Raw genomic sequence first — 16,790 nt, forward strand, 5'->3', positions numbered from 1 at the left:
GCTCGGTTCCTGCCTGCTGCTCAAGCACCAGGAAGATGGCCTCTCGTGCCCTGCAGCTGGGGGGAGGAAGGCTTTTTTTTCCCCCAGGTGGGACAGCAAGCGTCTCCGGGGGTTTTTTGCCTTCCTCTGCAGCGTTGAGCACGGCCCCTTGCCAGGGCTTCTTTGGGCCATTTGGGCTGGGTGCCTGCTGCTCCACGAGGTGGCCCTAAACTTAGCTAGAACAGCCTACCTAAACCAGCATAAAACAACTCACCTAAACCAACCTTAAACACCTGCAAACAACCAACCTTCAAGAACCTAAACCAATCTAGCTTCAAAATCTTCACACAACCAGCCATCAACAACCAAAAAAGAACCCTCAGCAATCTACAACATACTAACTGAACCAGCCTAAATCAACCTCAAGCAACCAACCTGAACCAAAACCAAGCAAACTACCTTCAGTGACCTCCGAGAACCCAGCTTCAACAACATGAAGCCTCTGAGAAACAGACAACCTACAAACACACAACCAGCCTCAGACAGCACAAAACAACTGAAAACAACAAACCCCAAACAACCCAAACAACCCAACCAGCCTAAGCCAAATGACCAAAAAAACCTCAACCACCAAACAACCAAAACCAAACCTACCAAAAAACCCAAACTAAACCACCTATTCAACCTAAACCACCAGAAAACTCCTCAACAACCTCGAACAGCCTGCCCAAATCAATTCACCGAACCCAAACTACCTAAATACAACTATGAAAACAACTTCACATACCCCACCTAAAAAAACCAATGGAAAAGAACTTCAACCAAAAAACACCTACGTCAAGCGACCTAAACCCACCAGCCTTCCACAACCAGCCTCCCACAACCACCCTCAAAGAAGAACCTGCCTCAAACAAACCACCTCAAACCACCTCAACAACCTCAACCAAGCTACCAAAACCAAAAGCCTCCCTCCACCAAAACAGCCCCTGCTTAGAAGAGCTCCAGCCTGGCTGTACCATCCACAGCTGCCGCTCGGCACCTCTCCCTGCGGGCAACACAAGCCCCTGGCAGGGACCAGAGGGCTTGTCATGCATTCCTGGCCAAGAAGCACAGTTGTGGAGCATGTTTTGGAAGGCAAAAAGTCTTCTTGTCATTCTACGTGTCACACTTTAAAAAAAAAAAAACACAGTATGCCACATCATCATCATCTTTTTCTATGCATGGTCACTCCTGATCCTCATTCTTCTCATTGTCCTTCTTCAGTAAACAGGAACAGCTTGGTCTGTCTTCCTGCTGCTGCTCTTGCAGCTCTGTGACTGACTAGCCTTTGCCAGCATGCAAGTGATGCTTTCTCACGCATCAGCTTTCTCCTGGCTACACATGGGCATTATGTTTATGCTTGTGAGCATTGGGTCTGTTTCAGAGTTCATAACTGACATAAAACAACCTAAAATAAAATAAAATATTTTTTAAAATCATGTTTATGCTTGTATAATTTCTATTATGTGTCCTTGAAAGTGTTTCTGGAGATGAAAACCCCCCGGTGTTTCATGCAAATAACAGTTTCATCATTATTCAAGTCATGATGTGCACAGGGAATAAACCAGAAGTGGAATGGAGTGGAATGGAATGGAATCGTTCGGATTGAAGGGCCCTGTAACCATCACCTAGTCCAACTGCCTGACTGCTTCAGCACTCACCAGAAGTTAAAACATGGTATTAAGGATGTTGCCCAAATGCCTCTTCAGCACTGACAGACGTGGGGCACCGACCACCTCTCCAGGAAGACTCTTCCAGGGTTTGACCAGCTCTCAGTAAAGAAATGTTTCCTCATGTCAAGGCCGAACCTCCCCTGATGGACACAGCTGAGAGCCATTCCCATGCTTCCTGGCACTGGGCACCAGGCAGAAGAGCTCAGCACCTCCCTTTCCACTTCCCCTCCTCAGGAACCTGGAGACAGCAGTGAGGTCACCCCCCAGCCTCCTTTCCAAACCAGACAAACCCCATGTCCTCAGCCACTCCTCAGTGGACATGCCTTCCAGCCCCTTCCCCAGCTCTGGTGCTGTACTTGGGATGCATTCAAGGACCTTTTATAACCTTTTTAAAGTGATGGGACCCAGAGCTGCACACAATACTCAAGGTGAGGCCGCATCAGTCACCTCTTTTGACCAGCTGGTTATGGTGTATTTGATGTCCCCAGGATGGGGTTTGCCCTCCTGGCTGCCAGGGCACTCTCTGCTGACTCCTCTTGAGCCTCCTGGCAACCAGCACCCCCCACTCCCTTCCTGCAGGGCTGCTCTCCAGTCACTCCTCTCCCCATTTAGACTTGTGTTCAGTGTCACTCCATCCCAAGTGCAGAATCCAGCATTCGCTCTTGTTCAGTTTCATGCCACTGGTGGTTTCCCAGTGCCCCAATCTGTCCAGATCCCTCTGCAAGGCCTCTTGTTCCTCTAGAGAATCAACAGCACCTCCCAGTTTAGTATCATCGGCAAACTTACTAACCCTGCATTCAACTACCTCCAGATCATTGATAAAAAGATGTTCTCAATGAACTTTCAGTTTTGTCTCTGGATACTTTCATATTGTTAGGAAATGTTTTCTTGCTGTCCAGCCTTTTTCCGGATGATCATTGATTATGCTGATCACTCTGAGCCTCAACACTTATCCCTGTGGAATTTCACCATCCATCACTCCTTCTTTGTGAAAGCTGATTGTACATCATTCTCATTTTAAACAGATTTAAATCTACTAGAAACCCTTTGCTTTTAACATGAGGATTTCAGTATATACCATCTGAATCAGTTATTGACAGGTTCATCAAGTCCTTCTAGAAACTCAGACAAATGGGGGGCATAACTTCATCTCCATAATCCATGTTCACTTTTCCACAATAAAAGATATAAAAAATATATATCTATGTGTCCTTTTTTTTTTTTTTTTTAAATAACACTTCTATTGATTTTTCCAGTGAAGCAGTGAGAATTACTGGTCTGTATTTCTATGGATTTATCATGGAACCTTTCAGAAAATATTAGTGTCATATTTACTACTTTCGAGTCTTCTAGTGTTAGGACTTATTTTAAAGACAATTTGCACATCACAGTTAATCATATAGCAATATCCTGTTTTGAGATTCACCAGAGTTTTAAGTGAATACCTACTGATGCATGTGGTTTGATAGTAGGTATTGATTTTTTCCAATGTCTTCTACAGTTTGATTTCAGAAGTTCCCATGTCAAACAAAGGCTTGACTCTAGGCTTTCCCTGAACACTTTCTTAATAAATCCTTATTTAATACTTCAAATAACATTTGTTTTTCCTGCTGGGGTGTCTCTTTGCTGAAACCATTTTTTGCTTCCATTTTCTACAGGTGGCCTTATATACAGCTTTCTGATGGGGTTTTTATTGTTAGCCTTTCAACTTTTAGCATATTGCTTCTCATTGAGCCTCTTGGCCTACTTTATTGTGCCTTGCCATTAACTCGCCAGAATGTAATGTTCTTTTCTCTTTTCCTTCTCCAATGTCTATTTTTTGAAGATCTGTTTACATCTAAGCAGCCTCTTTGCTGTCTAACAAGGCTTGCATTGGAAAGGGGAGATGCTTTTAAAAAAATGTCCTCTCTCCTGAATTTAGCATTTTTCGTATCACATTTAAACACTTAACTACTGCTTTTAAGTTGCTCCCTCATTTCTACGTAGGTTTTTGTGTATGTGTGCCTGTGGTGTGGTTTTGTTTGTTTTAATCAGTTCAGCTGCACTGTGACAGACTACTTTCTTGCTTCTACATGTTGTAAGGACATAGCGTTTGATCACATTAAAGACTCTCTTACCAAGTGTCTTTTGGTTGTAGCGCTCAGGTTCTGTGCAATTCCCAGGGCAAAAACCAAGAACTGCTTCTCCTTCTGTGCTTCAAGGGGTAGTAATGTCACAATGACAATGTCATTTCCTCGTGATGCCTCATCGCGACTTACACAAGGCACAGCTGAAGTCTGCTGGCATTACCCCTCTTTCTGTCCTCAACTCCTTGCCCTCCATGCCACCATATCGGTGAGTGACTGGCAATATGTCCCTACTATTATTATGCTTTATGTGCAGGCATCGTATTTCGAGGTCATGACTGATTCTTGATTACCTGTTGATAGTATTCATTTATTTACCTCATTTGATTCTAATTTCCCCTAAAGGTACAGGACCTGCCTTTCGCTCACAAGGTTTTCTCTGGTACTTCTACATAATTTAAATGTTGGTATCATGGTGTCTCAGTAAAAACCTTCTCAGCAAAACCTCAAGCCTGGACCAGACGACCTCCAGAGAACCCCTCCAAACAGCACTTCTATGATATACATTACATCTTGCTCTGAACATTATGTTCCCCAATATCAGGTTTTAGGGTTTATTTTTATATGATTTTTTTTTAATGTTCACTACCTAAAATACATTAAAATCTGTCTTTTTTTTACTTTACAGAGTTCTTGTAGCTTCAGCCCTGGAGTCTTCCTTGATAGTCTTTGGTTTAAAATGTCTCTAACCTATTTCAGTGCCAGAAATTGAATTCCATACCAGTTTAGGTGGAACCCACATCCTTATAATCTTAAATCCCTTTTCGCTACGCTATTTTCTCGCATATATTTTGAGATTCTGCCTTTCTACTTTTTATGCTTCAGCTACTGGGAATATTTCAGAAGTGTTACCATGAGGATTTTAAAAGACTTAAGTGTTTTATATTCCTACTCCCCTTTTTAGGTTATTTCTCTTACATGATCATGTGCTGGCAACAGTTACTATGAGTACTCTTGAGACAATACAGCCACCATCACAATGTACAAAAATGGAAATAGGAAGGGGGTTTTTTATCTCCAAAAAAAGGTATACAGAAATCTGCAGTAGACCAGAATCAAATTATAAGCATGACATCACACCAGAAACCAGTGATTAGTTTTAAATTTGATTTGCTGGGGTTCATTGCCAACAAAATACGCAAAATCATCTCATCACCTGCCACTGCATGAATTGTGAGACAGTAACTGAATGAACAGTAAATTAATTCAGTAACAAGCTTTGACTCAACTCAGTGTAAAGGCTGGTTGCAGTCACAAAAGAACAGGTTGGGGTGAGGCAGAAGAGAGGAAGAATTCAATATCTAGAAAAATCTGCTTAAGAAAGCCTGATAATTTAATTTCTTTACCTAATCTCATTGTGCAACAACACTAGATTTTCATTCTTCAGACCAAACAGCATGAGCTTTTTCAGTATAACACTGCAATGCAGCATATGGGAAGGAGCATTTAAAAAGAACTATCAACACACTCATATTTCACAGGATCTGCACAAGGTATAATCTCTTTAAATGCCCTAATAATTTTGTCTTAATACAGTTTTGGAAGTACGTATTATTAATATAAATGGTTTTTGCTGTTTTCTAGAATGATAAATGAGAGTCATAAACCTCTTTGGTGGTGAATCTTATGGATGACCACCAAGCTTTGCTATTAAAGTGATTTTGTACTATATGCATCCAGGCAGTTACAGACTATCACAGCTCAGACGGAAATGTTCCTGATATGTTTGATTTTATAGGATTCATTCATAATGCAAACTACTATCTAAGGAGGGTCACATGCTCTCCACATTAAATTCGAGGCAAACTTGTTATAAAGTTCAGCAGGAACAAAACCTTTCTTGTGTTTCCAAAGCTCCACCACAGACTTCAGCAATGCAAGGTCACAGAATCACAGAATGTCACGGATTGGAAGGGACCTCAAAAGATCATCTGGTCCAATCCCCCTGCCGGAGCAGGAACACTTAGATGAGGTTACACAGGAAGGTGTCCAGGCGGGTTTTGAATGTCTCCAGAGAAGAAGACTCCACAACCCTGCTGGGCAGCCTGTTCCAGTGTCTGTCACCCTCACTGTGAAGAAGCTTCTTCTCAAATTTAAATGGCACCTCCTGTGTTTCAGTTTATACCCATTGCCCCTTGTCCTATCATTGGTTGTCACCAAGAAGACATCAGTTCGCAGCCTTGGAGCCTGTGAGTGCAGAGCTGACTGCACCGATAGATACGAAGCATGGCTGTTGAAGATGATGGAAACGCACATCCAGGCCGTCTGCTTTTCAGTCTCTTAAAGGTGAGTGAGTCCTATCATGAAAAGTAAACCAGAGCGAACAGCAGTGAATACAATGGCCCCTATAAAAGCAGAACTTTGGCTAAGCTCTAAAATAGCTGCAGAGAATTTCCTAGATGCTGATGCCCGACTTGAGCTCATCGCCTCTGATATCAGCCATCTAGCATAGGCATTACAGCCTGCTTTATGCATAAAAAATTAAACTAACACTAATACTAATCCTCTGCATTGATTCTGTTAAAGAACCCAAACCTCTACCATCCACCCCCAAAAAAGGGCCTACCATTTTCTTCTCTTCCTACTACATGCAATGTAATTTCATTCATTCTTCCTTAGTACTTCATCAGTAATGACAAGGTCTTACATCTGCTTGTTGAGCTGATGCAAGATAAACAACTTCAAAGCAGCCTGACATAGCTCTTGGTACAGACCATAGAGGAACAGATGATTTCCACCACAGCTCCCAGGCAGCCAGAGCCACAAGGACAATTGCTGGTTATGTGAGTCAGCAAGACAAGAGGAAAGGTTACCTGTAACAAAGAGGCAGCAAAGGAAAATTTGCATGCCAGAAGTGTGCTCGAATGCAATTTTTTACCACTGCTAAGGAAGTCAGTGCAGTTTCCATGAATAATGATTCTAAATACTGAATAACACTTCTGCCAAGCCAGGAGTTTAGGAACATCTGCCCTTCTCTTGGGGCCATAATCTAACCCCACAATCATTTATATAGGCTTCATCTCTGGACTGGACTGCGCTGCGGCATTATAAAATACCCATGCACAAAGCCTTCAGCATGAACAAAAATGTCTTGATTATCTTTGAAAGCCATGACAATCAGAAGAGCTTTCTGGAGACCGGAAGAAAGCAAGTGTCACTCTTCAAAGCTACAGTCCTTGTTTTAACTGATCCTCCAGAATATCATCATCTTTAAGAAGAGCAAGAAGTAGGATCTGGGGAACCACAGGCTCGTCAGCCCCATCTGAATCCCTGGGAAGGTGACAGAGCAACCAGTGCTGGAGCAGGGGGACTGGACTAGATCATCTTGAGAGGTTCCTTCCTTCCTCACTGATTCTTTTGGCACCACTGGAAATTACTGTCATTCTGGAAAGTTCACCTCTGAAGGCAAATGTTTTCCTTGGCTTAAGACTGGGGAACAAACTCCCCCAGGAACTAAGGATGAACAAAGATCTGGGTACCCTCCATATGACATAAAAGCACATACTTTTTATCTTACCTTACACAGCGTCTGTGTTTGCAGATACTGACTGAAAATCACTACACAATTCAAAACAAGGCACTCATTCCAGTGCACCTACTTTGAGGGGGTCGAGGGAGGGAGAGAGAAGGAGAAAGAATGAGCATGGGATAATGCAAATAGAATGTTGTCCCCTTAGTGCATCACCAGAAAGGTTTTTGATACTGCAGAGAGAAAGAAAATCTGCATAGCGTACTTATGCCAGAAATATATTCTTGGCTCAGCTTTACAGATTGCCCAGAGAAAATGCTTCGCAACTTTGATTTTGTTTCACTAAAGATCTCCATTACTTGGCAGAAATTCCAGATGAAGACTCTTAATAGCTGGTGTTGGACACACTGAAAAATGCTTTAGTGACTCTTTTGCCAGCATGTGCAAAAATAGCTGCTACTGAGTGCGTCCCACAGAGTAAAAACACTATTGTCACCAGTACTGGCTACTGCTTTATTGTGTGCAAGACGTGGTAATATGTGAGACAGTTGCTCATTTTAAAAAAACATTTCCCTTAATCTGATTTTTAAAATACCCACAGCTGTTTATTGTGGCTCTCGTCCCTCACTGCCACCAGAGACAGGCAAAACTGCATCCTATGTGAACACTATTTGGAACAAGTCATCCAGCTGACATCTTGTTAAATGCTGTTTTACAGCCATCAGACACCAAGATACCTCGTCAACCTAATTGCACTTAAATCCTACTGGGATCAGACTAAAAGCAAGGGCGGAAAAAACACCCCAACCAACAATTCAACTGCCCCCAGCAGCTCCTGCCACTTTCTAGCTCTTAATTATTCCACTACAGCTCCACCTGTGGCAGCTCCTCCAGGCTGGAAAGGTACCAGCCTCCACTGAGCAGGTTACTAACTCCTGCTGCAGCACTGCAACTAGTCCTAAGCACAATCCAGCAGCACAAACACCAGCAGCCTTGTCCATTCAGACTGCAGACTCCTGCGGGAATGTCACAGCCTAAGCACATCAGAGCCTCTAAGACCTGCTCTGTTGCAAAGGCTTATTTTGATCACCATATATTGAAGCCTTTTAAGACTAAATTTAGGTTGTGCCCACTATGACTCATTGACTTTTCTTAGAACTTCTCACACCTCCTGTTCTCTTGTGCATTTGATGTCTCAGACACTTCAGATGTCCTGCTTTCTGCATAATTTAATATTTGATTATAGTAAAGAGAAAGCATACATTGTCTTTAAGAACAGAAAAAAACATCATCTAGGGATTTCTCTAATGCCAAAAGAAAATTAATCTTGCATGACACAGTGGAGTAAGAAGACAGTCCCAAAAGTATATAATTAAAGAGTCATTCTCTAAACGTGGTACTGCATTTCTTAAAAGTCTTGTTTAAACTGTTTTGCAAGTACAGCAATTGATTTAGAGCTAGTATTTGGCAAAGATCTGCTCAAGGGGGAAGCACTTCTAGGGAGGAAGAGACCCCGATGTTGTGCCTAGCATTTGTAAACGTAAGTCAGAAGTGTACGACCAAACAGGTTGAACACAGCTTGTACAAACGGGAAGGAAAACAGGCTTCTCAGAGAGATTTTCCTCATTCAATGATGGCCCTTGTTTAGCAGTACTTAAGGATTTTCCTGCAAGTATTTTTTCAAAGTGCTGTCAAATGACATAGGCAGGGACTGGTCCAACCAACCTGCAGAGAGGACACTGTATTTTCCAAGGTGACTGAGACCATAAGAATGCTAAATCACAACACTTCAGAAGTGTGAAATTCAACACAAGGTTTTAATATAAAACATTATTTGCAGTTCCAGTTCTCTTGAATTGCAGTCAGGAACTCTATTCACGAAACAGAAAACCACTGAGGTAGGGTCCACAACAGCAAAGAATAAAATGGTGCCTGCTTAAAAGACTCTAGCAGAAGAAACATCACTGTAGTACAAGGGTGTCAGACTCATTTTCACCAGGGCCACATCAGCCTCGAGATCGCCTTCGAAGGGCCGAATGTCATTTTAGGACTGGATTAATGTAGGAGTAGTTATGTTTATCCAGTCCTAAAATGACATTCGGCCCTTCGAGGGCAATCGTGAGGCTGATGAGGCCGCGGTGAAAATGAGTCTGACGCACCTGCTGTAGAAAGTGGTTAAATTTCCTAAGATGAAAACTTGATAAGGCAGCCTGTGCAGTCTATAGAGAATATTGACAGCCTCTATCCAGCTATCAGCCAAAATTTAGAAATGTTGCCGCATAGTCTCCTGCTAAAAATACATTACAAAAACATAGCACACAACTTAATATTTATTTTTCTTTGCTTTATGGTAATCCTTGAGGTATCTGCAGTCAAGTCCTTGGGAGCAACTGTCCATGAAAACACTTACTTCAAATAGGAACATAATGTGGATCCAAAAATGGGCAGACAACTCATTTTGTTATATCTTTGCTCTGGCTCTGCAACACAAGATCAGTGTCAGACACTGAACAACTTGCTCCTGTTCCAATACACAATACCCCCCATGTTCAAGGCTTCCCACAGGTGAGCAGCTGTCAGATGCAGCTACGGCTAGAGGACATACATTGCATATAGAATGACTCCTTTAAGTATTAACTGACCCACCGGCTCATGTAATGCTGAGCAGCATACTCTTGCCCAAAGCACCAAACACAGCTGATTCAAGACATCACTGGTCTGGTAGAGGAGCTGCCTCAGGCCCACCGAGACACAGCTACTAGCTGCTGAACATGTGAGATTCAGCTGTAGGAGATGACAAAAGCCAGTCATACACTTCTCATCTTCAGTGAGACCCAAAAGATCTGCATAGCCTGTCCCAGTCCCTTTCAGACATTGTCTATCAGCCATAAAACATTAAATAATTAATCACAGAGCAACAGGCACCTCGTACTCATCCCAAATTGCCATCTAGTGCTTTACTCCTGGCAGGTCCCTCCCAGGTCTGCTAGGAACAGCTTAACTCCTCCTTTTGCAGAAGTCAACCTCTGTCCTGATGCTGTCACTTCTAACCAAGCTCTCAGCAGGACTAAATAGCCTCATGCTCACCAAGCGCCACTAGCTCCTCACTCTTACGGGCCCACCAAAGTCTTCGGAGTAGACCAACATGGCCACCAAGCCTATCACACAGCATTGTGGGTCTCAAAATAATAAAACAAAGACAGAAAAGTCATCCAAAGACTCATTACAACCAAAATACTTTTGTCTCTTTGATTTAGCAGAGCAGGATATTCTTACTCAAACCATAACATATCCTTTCAGTTAGTCTTATTGGTCACTGTTGAAGAAATTATACAGAACTGGATGGATCAGTGAAAACAACAGTACTTCCCTCGTTCAATTTACCTTAATTTTACCTTAGTTATAAGAACAAGCACTTTGATAAATGGATTGACAACTTAAATGAGCTCTGGTGAAAATGGGTAAGTGCTATTTTGTTCTTTTCTGAAAGGTGCAACTTTAGGACTACTTCTTAGGCAGAACTGTTCTCCAGAAGAAAAGCTCTTGGGTAGCTTTTAGTATTTATTTAGTATTTTAGACTCTAACCTCAGACATTTTCTATGATGTGAAGGTTTCTTAGGAAGAAAAGTGAATCAAAGTCAGGACTGTACATTTCTTGCTGAATCTTAATGAGCAAATTTAGAATTTGGGAACATGAAAAGGGTAGTCCCTGAAGCCCAAATGAAAGAAGCTTTGGATTTATAGAAGATTTTGATTAGATTTTCATACAGTGATTTAAAATTACTTGCATAATGCAAAGAATATGCCAAGGTATAATGCAATGCAATTGCCGGTGATGGCAGGGTAGCAAACTGAGTCACTGAGTGTTCAAATGCTTTTTGGAATTTAAGGCCAATCTGAAGTAAACAACATACCTGCTTTAAATTATCATGTAACTCCGAGCTATGGAACACTTTTTGGAATAACTGTATAGGAGTAATTTGACTTTTTCCTCCTGCAAGCTGATAGCTTATGGCTTTGCACAGTGCATTCTTAGGGTATAATATAGAAAAGCTGCTTAAAGCTACTGAGGAAGAGTGTTTTTAAGAAGTTTCTAAACTTGTCTACAGGGATGCGATAGCTCAAATATCATGGTGAAACAGCCCTTGAGCTCACTGGAGCATTTAGTTTACTAGGAATCAAAACAGCTTTCCTGAACAGTGTAGTGAAGAATGGATAAATGACCAATATACCTGAGAATCTGTACTAGCTGCTGAAAATGAACAGCTACAAAGCCAGGCAGTAATTCTTATGGATGAAACCTGATGTATGCAGATTATGCTCTGCATTACGAAGCTTCTGCCCTTCCATCATTTTATGTACTGCATGTCCATAAACAATCTGCACCACTTTTTATTTTTTCCTCAGCTGTCTGTATTATCACAATACAATTGCTATGTTTTTGAAATCTATCCTTTTAACGATAATTTTGCTTCTGTAATCATGCAGAGTAAATCCTAATGCACTTAAAATTTTATTCCAGTATTATACTGATCTACACAGAGGACAACAAAAATCGCTCTTTGGATTGCTAGACCAGCCCAGCTAACTGCGCGGAGGATATGAAAAGAGTGTCATGAATTTACACTAACTAGAAATCCGGGTTTCTATACGTTAAATTATTTTAAGGTGTGCCTACATGAGAGCAAGTTGCAGAATATCTGAGAGGTGTTACATTTTCCAGTTTTAAAGATACGCTGCAGTATTACTATACTGTTGCTTCAGAACTCATGATTTTAAGTACTTGTTTAAATTTCACAGTTTGATAAGTAAACCCATATATTTTTACTTTCAAACTCCAGTCATTAAAAAGAGGAAAATTATCTTGGGAGTTCTGAAAAATTACTTTTCTTAGAGAAAAGTTGCTTATATTTAATCAGAGAACATTATCACCTCCCTTGGATTTGTTAACATCCAAATAGATTTATTTAACAGCCATTAAATTGCTAAGGCCAAAATAGACTCCTAGAGATCTTATCTTTGAAAGGTCAGATTTTTTTTTCCCCAGTCCTTAAATGAAATCATACACTACAACCACACTTGTAAAGTAAGTGTAAAGACCTACCTCTGACATTCAAAAACAAAGTTTCTGGATGAGCTTAACATGAGAAAAGCCCACCTTAAACTGTTGCATTGTGAAGATGAATTGAGAAAATAATCAGTTTATCACAAACCAAAGTAAATCGCTAACGCGTGGAATTAACAGTTAGTGAGTTTGTTAATTTAATGTATGAGCTAGCACACCTCCAGCTTCAAGTCCTGAAGCAGCTCCATTGAAAGCAGCCAGGCTCCCATGCGTCTCAAGTTAAACAGTTCACTAACAGACTAAATCAGGACTGAAGTAGTTTAGTGAGCAGAATTCATGGCAATTCATCTTTCTTCACAATAACTAACAATGAGCCTGATATGGCTCCAAACTGTAAAGAATATTAACTGATAGCAAGCACAAATCTCCAAACTTTTTTTTTCCTTCCCATTTTATTTCTCTTTTCTGTTCCAGAGTTAGGTAACAAGCTGAGCAAAGGAACAGTGACATCTGCATTGCACAACAAAGACTTACTAGGGAAAGGTTTTCACATTTTCACTTTCCTGAAAATGTTCCATCAGCTGGACAACTTATAGAAACCAGTTTTAAATCACAATCAGAATTATACACAGAGATGATGACTAACAAACTACAGTGGCTCTGCATGGTCCTAAAATAGTTGGTGTCACAGACTGGCACGGAGAACTAGGGGACTCCTATTTCTTCATCTCCAGGATTGCGCTTCCTGGCCCTCGGTGCTTGGCACTGCATATGTTGCAGAACTGGACAGGAGATACCTAGAAATCAAAAAGAAAATAAGAACTCTTACAGAAATGTAGCCACGTTAGAATGTGGGAAGATGAATGAAAAGTGTCAAAGCCTTTCTCAATGTTACTGTTCACAGTCAGGCTCTTCTCTATTAACACATTATGGAAAGGTATAGGAATATTATATTGGTATATTATATTGGTATATTATAGAAGAACATAATAATAACGCAGGTTGTCCTGGAGTCAGAGGACAGTACACCTCCCCACTCCAAGTGTATCACCACCACCCTCCAGGAGAGCAAAGCTGAATTTCCTCCACAATAAAAATGAAAAATACAGAGTCAGAAATATCACTGATTATCTTCATAGATAAAGAAGAGAGTAAGTCACTTGGCTGACTCTGCTGACCACTGGATGCCTTCGTCACAGCTCTGTCTTTGGACAGTGCCCCACATTTCCAACAGCTGAGAATATGTCCTGAATACTGCCCATTTGATATCAAATATATGTCTGCTGTTACTCCTGCGTTTAGCTCTGTGGGATGCTTTATGCATGCATTACTTGCTTTTCAGTACGTCACCGGTATCAAAATATCAGTAACATAAGTGATTACTTAAGGCCAAGAAATACTGTAGCACTGGAGAATTTGGCTCAGATATATGCAGATAGCTGTGTATTCATATGTACTATAGATTATGTATCATCTAATATCCATGTCACATTTAAAAATCCCATCTGACAAGTTATCTGTCCCAGAAAACTGAAAATACTAGATACATTTTAGATTATTTCTCAACAAATAAAATGTGTGGTAAACATCGTTTGAATAAATATTTACTAGTTGTTGGGCCTTCTCGTGCAAATGATCTAATTCATTAAGATTTTCCCAACATATTTAAGTATACATGTTGTACCATATGGCTACAAGCTACAAGCACTTTGCTTCGTTACTTGCAGATTAAGTGACTCACCCAAGTTATTTTTTCACTAGATGTTCATTTTCAGAGACAGAATCAGCTTAAATTTAATCTTCTTCGTTAGGAATGAAAGTGTCAGAATGGTAAATTCAAAACTTGTTATATCTAAAATTTACTTTTATGGTTTGTTTTCATTGAAAAAAAAGTTTTCCCTGGTGAACAAAAACATGTTTTGAGCATAAAGATGATTACAAAGATACTTAAATATTCACTCTGAAATGAGTGTTTTTTTCTTCCAGGTCAGAATCATTTAATATGGTTCACTTGAGAAAATATCTTTATTCCTGTCTTTAATTAAACGTACTTAAAGTGCAACACAAAAGATTTAAAAAAAAAAAGCCAAACAGGTTGTATTCCCTGTCTGTCTCAAAATTGCATTATATACTCAGATTGCAGAAAGAAATTAAATACTTCTCAAACAGCAGCAATTTATTTCTAAATTGGATGAACTTTAGTTGCAGTGGTCCTAAACTCCCTTTCCTTAGTCACACACTACTATGGGGTATCATCACAAATAATCACTGTAATCGCATTATAATTCCTGATAGACCCATGCCCTTCTCCACAGTTGACAAAATAAATAATTTGTCCTTTTATCTTTGGCAAAGGTGTCAGAGAGATCAAGTTAGTTCCTTACTGTGTTAGATACCGGGAGACACTCTTTGTGAAACATATGTCTGCAGTGGAACACAACCACGTTGAAGGACTTGGATGCATCTGGGAAAGATAAAAGTAAATTCATTACAACAGGGCAGTGAAACAAATGATTCAGTGGCTATAGCAGTATATGCTTGCCTTCCATTATACACATAGCAACATCAAATAACACCTATCAAATTAATTTCCAAATTATTATGGCTTATTTATAGAAACCATGGAGAGTGATTGGCTTCAGGTAACTTCTCCCAGTGGCGGAGTTACAAGATAATCTTATTCTGTGATTTAAATGCTGTAAACCTCTTCAGCAGAAATTTTTCACATAAATATGTGTTACATGCTAAATTTGGGGAGGGAGAAAAGTACACTACCACTAAGTAATTCAGCCATTTTGAAGAAAAGTTAGTGAAATAATTCTTGCACTAGTGCAGGGACAACCAGAACATCAAGCAGTTCTAGCGCCTACACTGTACACCACGATCTTCAAATTTGTCAAGAAGCTGCCTATGTGCATGATGTGCCTTTCAATTCCCACATGAATATTTAGCCCAATTAGAAGCCCACATACAACATCCACATATCCAAAGAATAACGGTCTCACTCATCAGCATCATCCACATTTGATTCCTTGGCTCCCGTTCCCTCAACACACAGACCTCAAGGCACTGGTACGTTCAGCTCTGCCAGGTTTTCTGTCACCACGTGACTGCTCTGGTCTGTATGCTGGTGCATGTGATCATAGTACAGTTTTTATTTCTTTAAGTGAAAAATGGTAGAAACCAGATCAAAAATCTGCAAGTGATTCTACTGAGCTATGTACACTCGGCAAACAAAAATATAGGTCCATACATATACTTTGTCTTACGTATTCTTGTTTGAAGATGCCATGACAGATATTCTCCTGGTAAAACTATTTCTTCTTAAAATTCCCAGAAACCATATTGGTATTTCTGAACTATTGTTGCTTTGCAGAATATACCTCTTCAAAATTATATCCTAAATTTCTAGTTTCAAGACTAACTTTAGAAGATGTTTTAAAACTACAGTCTAAGTTGTTTCAAATATGACAGCAGTGACTGAAGCCAAGAGTTTTCACCACTCAGACAAAAAGTATATTCCATAAAACATTATAATCTACAAGTTCAGTCTAAGTCATTCACCAGAGTTGGACAAGATTTGGTGGCAACAGTTTAATTTTGTGGTTCTAAAAATCTTTGAGAACATGTATATTGATGGAATTAAAAGGTGCCTTCCATTCCATGTATTTCAAAGCAGAAAATAAGAAAGTTAAAGATTAATAAGAAAGAAAAATATTTACTGCAACCGAAAAGTTTAAATAAGACTCCATGTCAGAATTCATAAGCAAGCTTTGCACAAGGGACTGAAATTTATACAGTGATTAACAAGGGAGACTACTACACATTTCTAGGAATAAAAGTAAACAGTAGTTCCTCTCAAAACCAAAACAAAACCAAAACAAAACCAGATGATCTCCTTCTTTTCTAGAAAAGCATCCTACCTGAAGGAAGTATTGGAGACAGGCATGATTCGCAGATATTCTCCTCTGGAAAAACAAAACAAACTAGTAACAGTTTTGTTAACAAACACCTAGTTTCCTTTTTTTATATAAAGCAGGTATGAGCATACTGCTATTACAGAAATGGAGCTTGGTCTTGAAACATTTACTTAAGATGCCTAACAGAGTCTGTTAAAAATTGAAGAGCAATACTGAAGCAGCATTTCTATTAACAGCATGAGAAATCTTCTGATTTTGATGACGGCAGAACTCGCAGGAGTGAGGCTGCCTAGGATCAGCGCTGTAGAGGCACGAATCAAACTGAAAAAAAGGAGGGTGGCTGATATTTATGTGGGATTTTGCAGCAGAAGCTCCGATCCTCTCTCCTTCCATCAGCTTTTGCCTCTTGGTATTAACACCCAGCTGGTGTGAATTCCAGCACTGCTCAAATGCAACATTAGCACCTTGCAGCATATTTTCATCTATTTCTGAAAACTATGTTGTAGCTTTTGCTTTGGT

General features: G+C 40.2%; 1 protein-coding gene across 1 annotated transcript in view; it reads right to left on the minus strand.

The window, feature by feature from the left end:
* Window positions 1-12,764: 12,764 nt before the first annotated feature.
* Window positions 12,765-16,790, minus strand: part of VPS41 (VPS41 subunit of HOPS complex) — a 105,656-nt gene continuing 101,630 nt past the window's right edge. Inside the window, exons 27-29 of the mRNA XM_082044242.1 lie at window positions 16,275-16,319; window positions 14,736-14,815; window positions 12,765-13,148 (exon numbers count right to left, since the gene is read on the minus strand). Coding sequence (XP_081900368.1) covers window positions 13,068-13,148; window positions 14,736-14,815; window positions 16,275-16,319 — 206 coding nt within the window. The 3' untranslated portion in view covers window positions 12,765-13,067. The remainder of the gene's footprint in view (window positions 13,149-14,735; window positions 14,816-16,274; window positions 16,320-16,790) is intronic.

The sequence above is a fragment of the Streptopelia decaocto genome (genome assembly GCF_964273445.1).
Source record: "Streptopelia decaocto genome assembly, chromosome: 2".
Classification (NCBI taxonomy): domain Eukaryota; kingdom Metazoa; phylum Chordata; class Aves; order Columbiformes; family Columbidae; genus Streptopelia; species Streptopelia decaocto.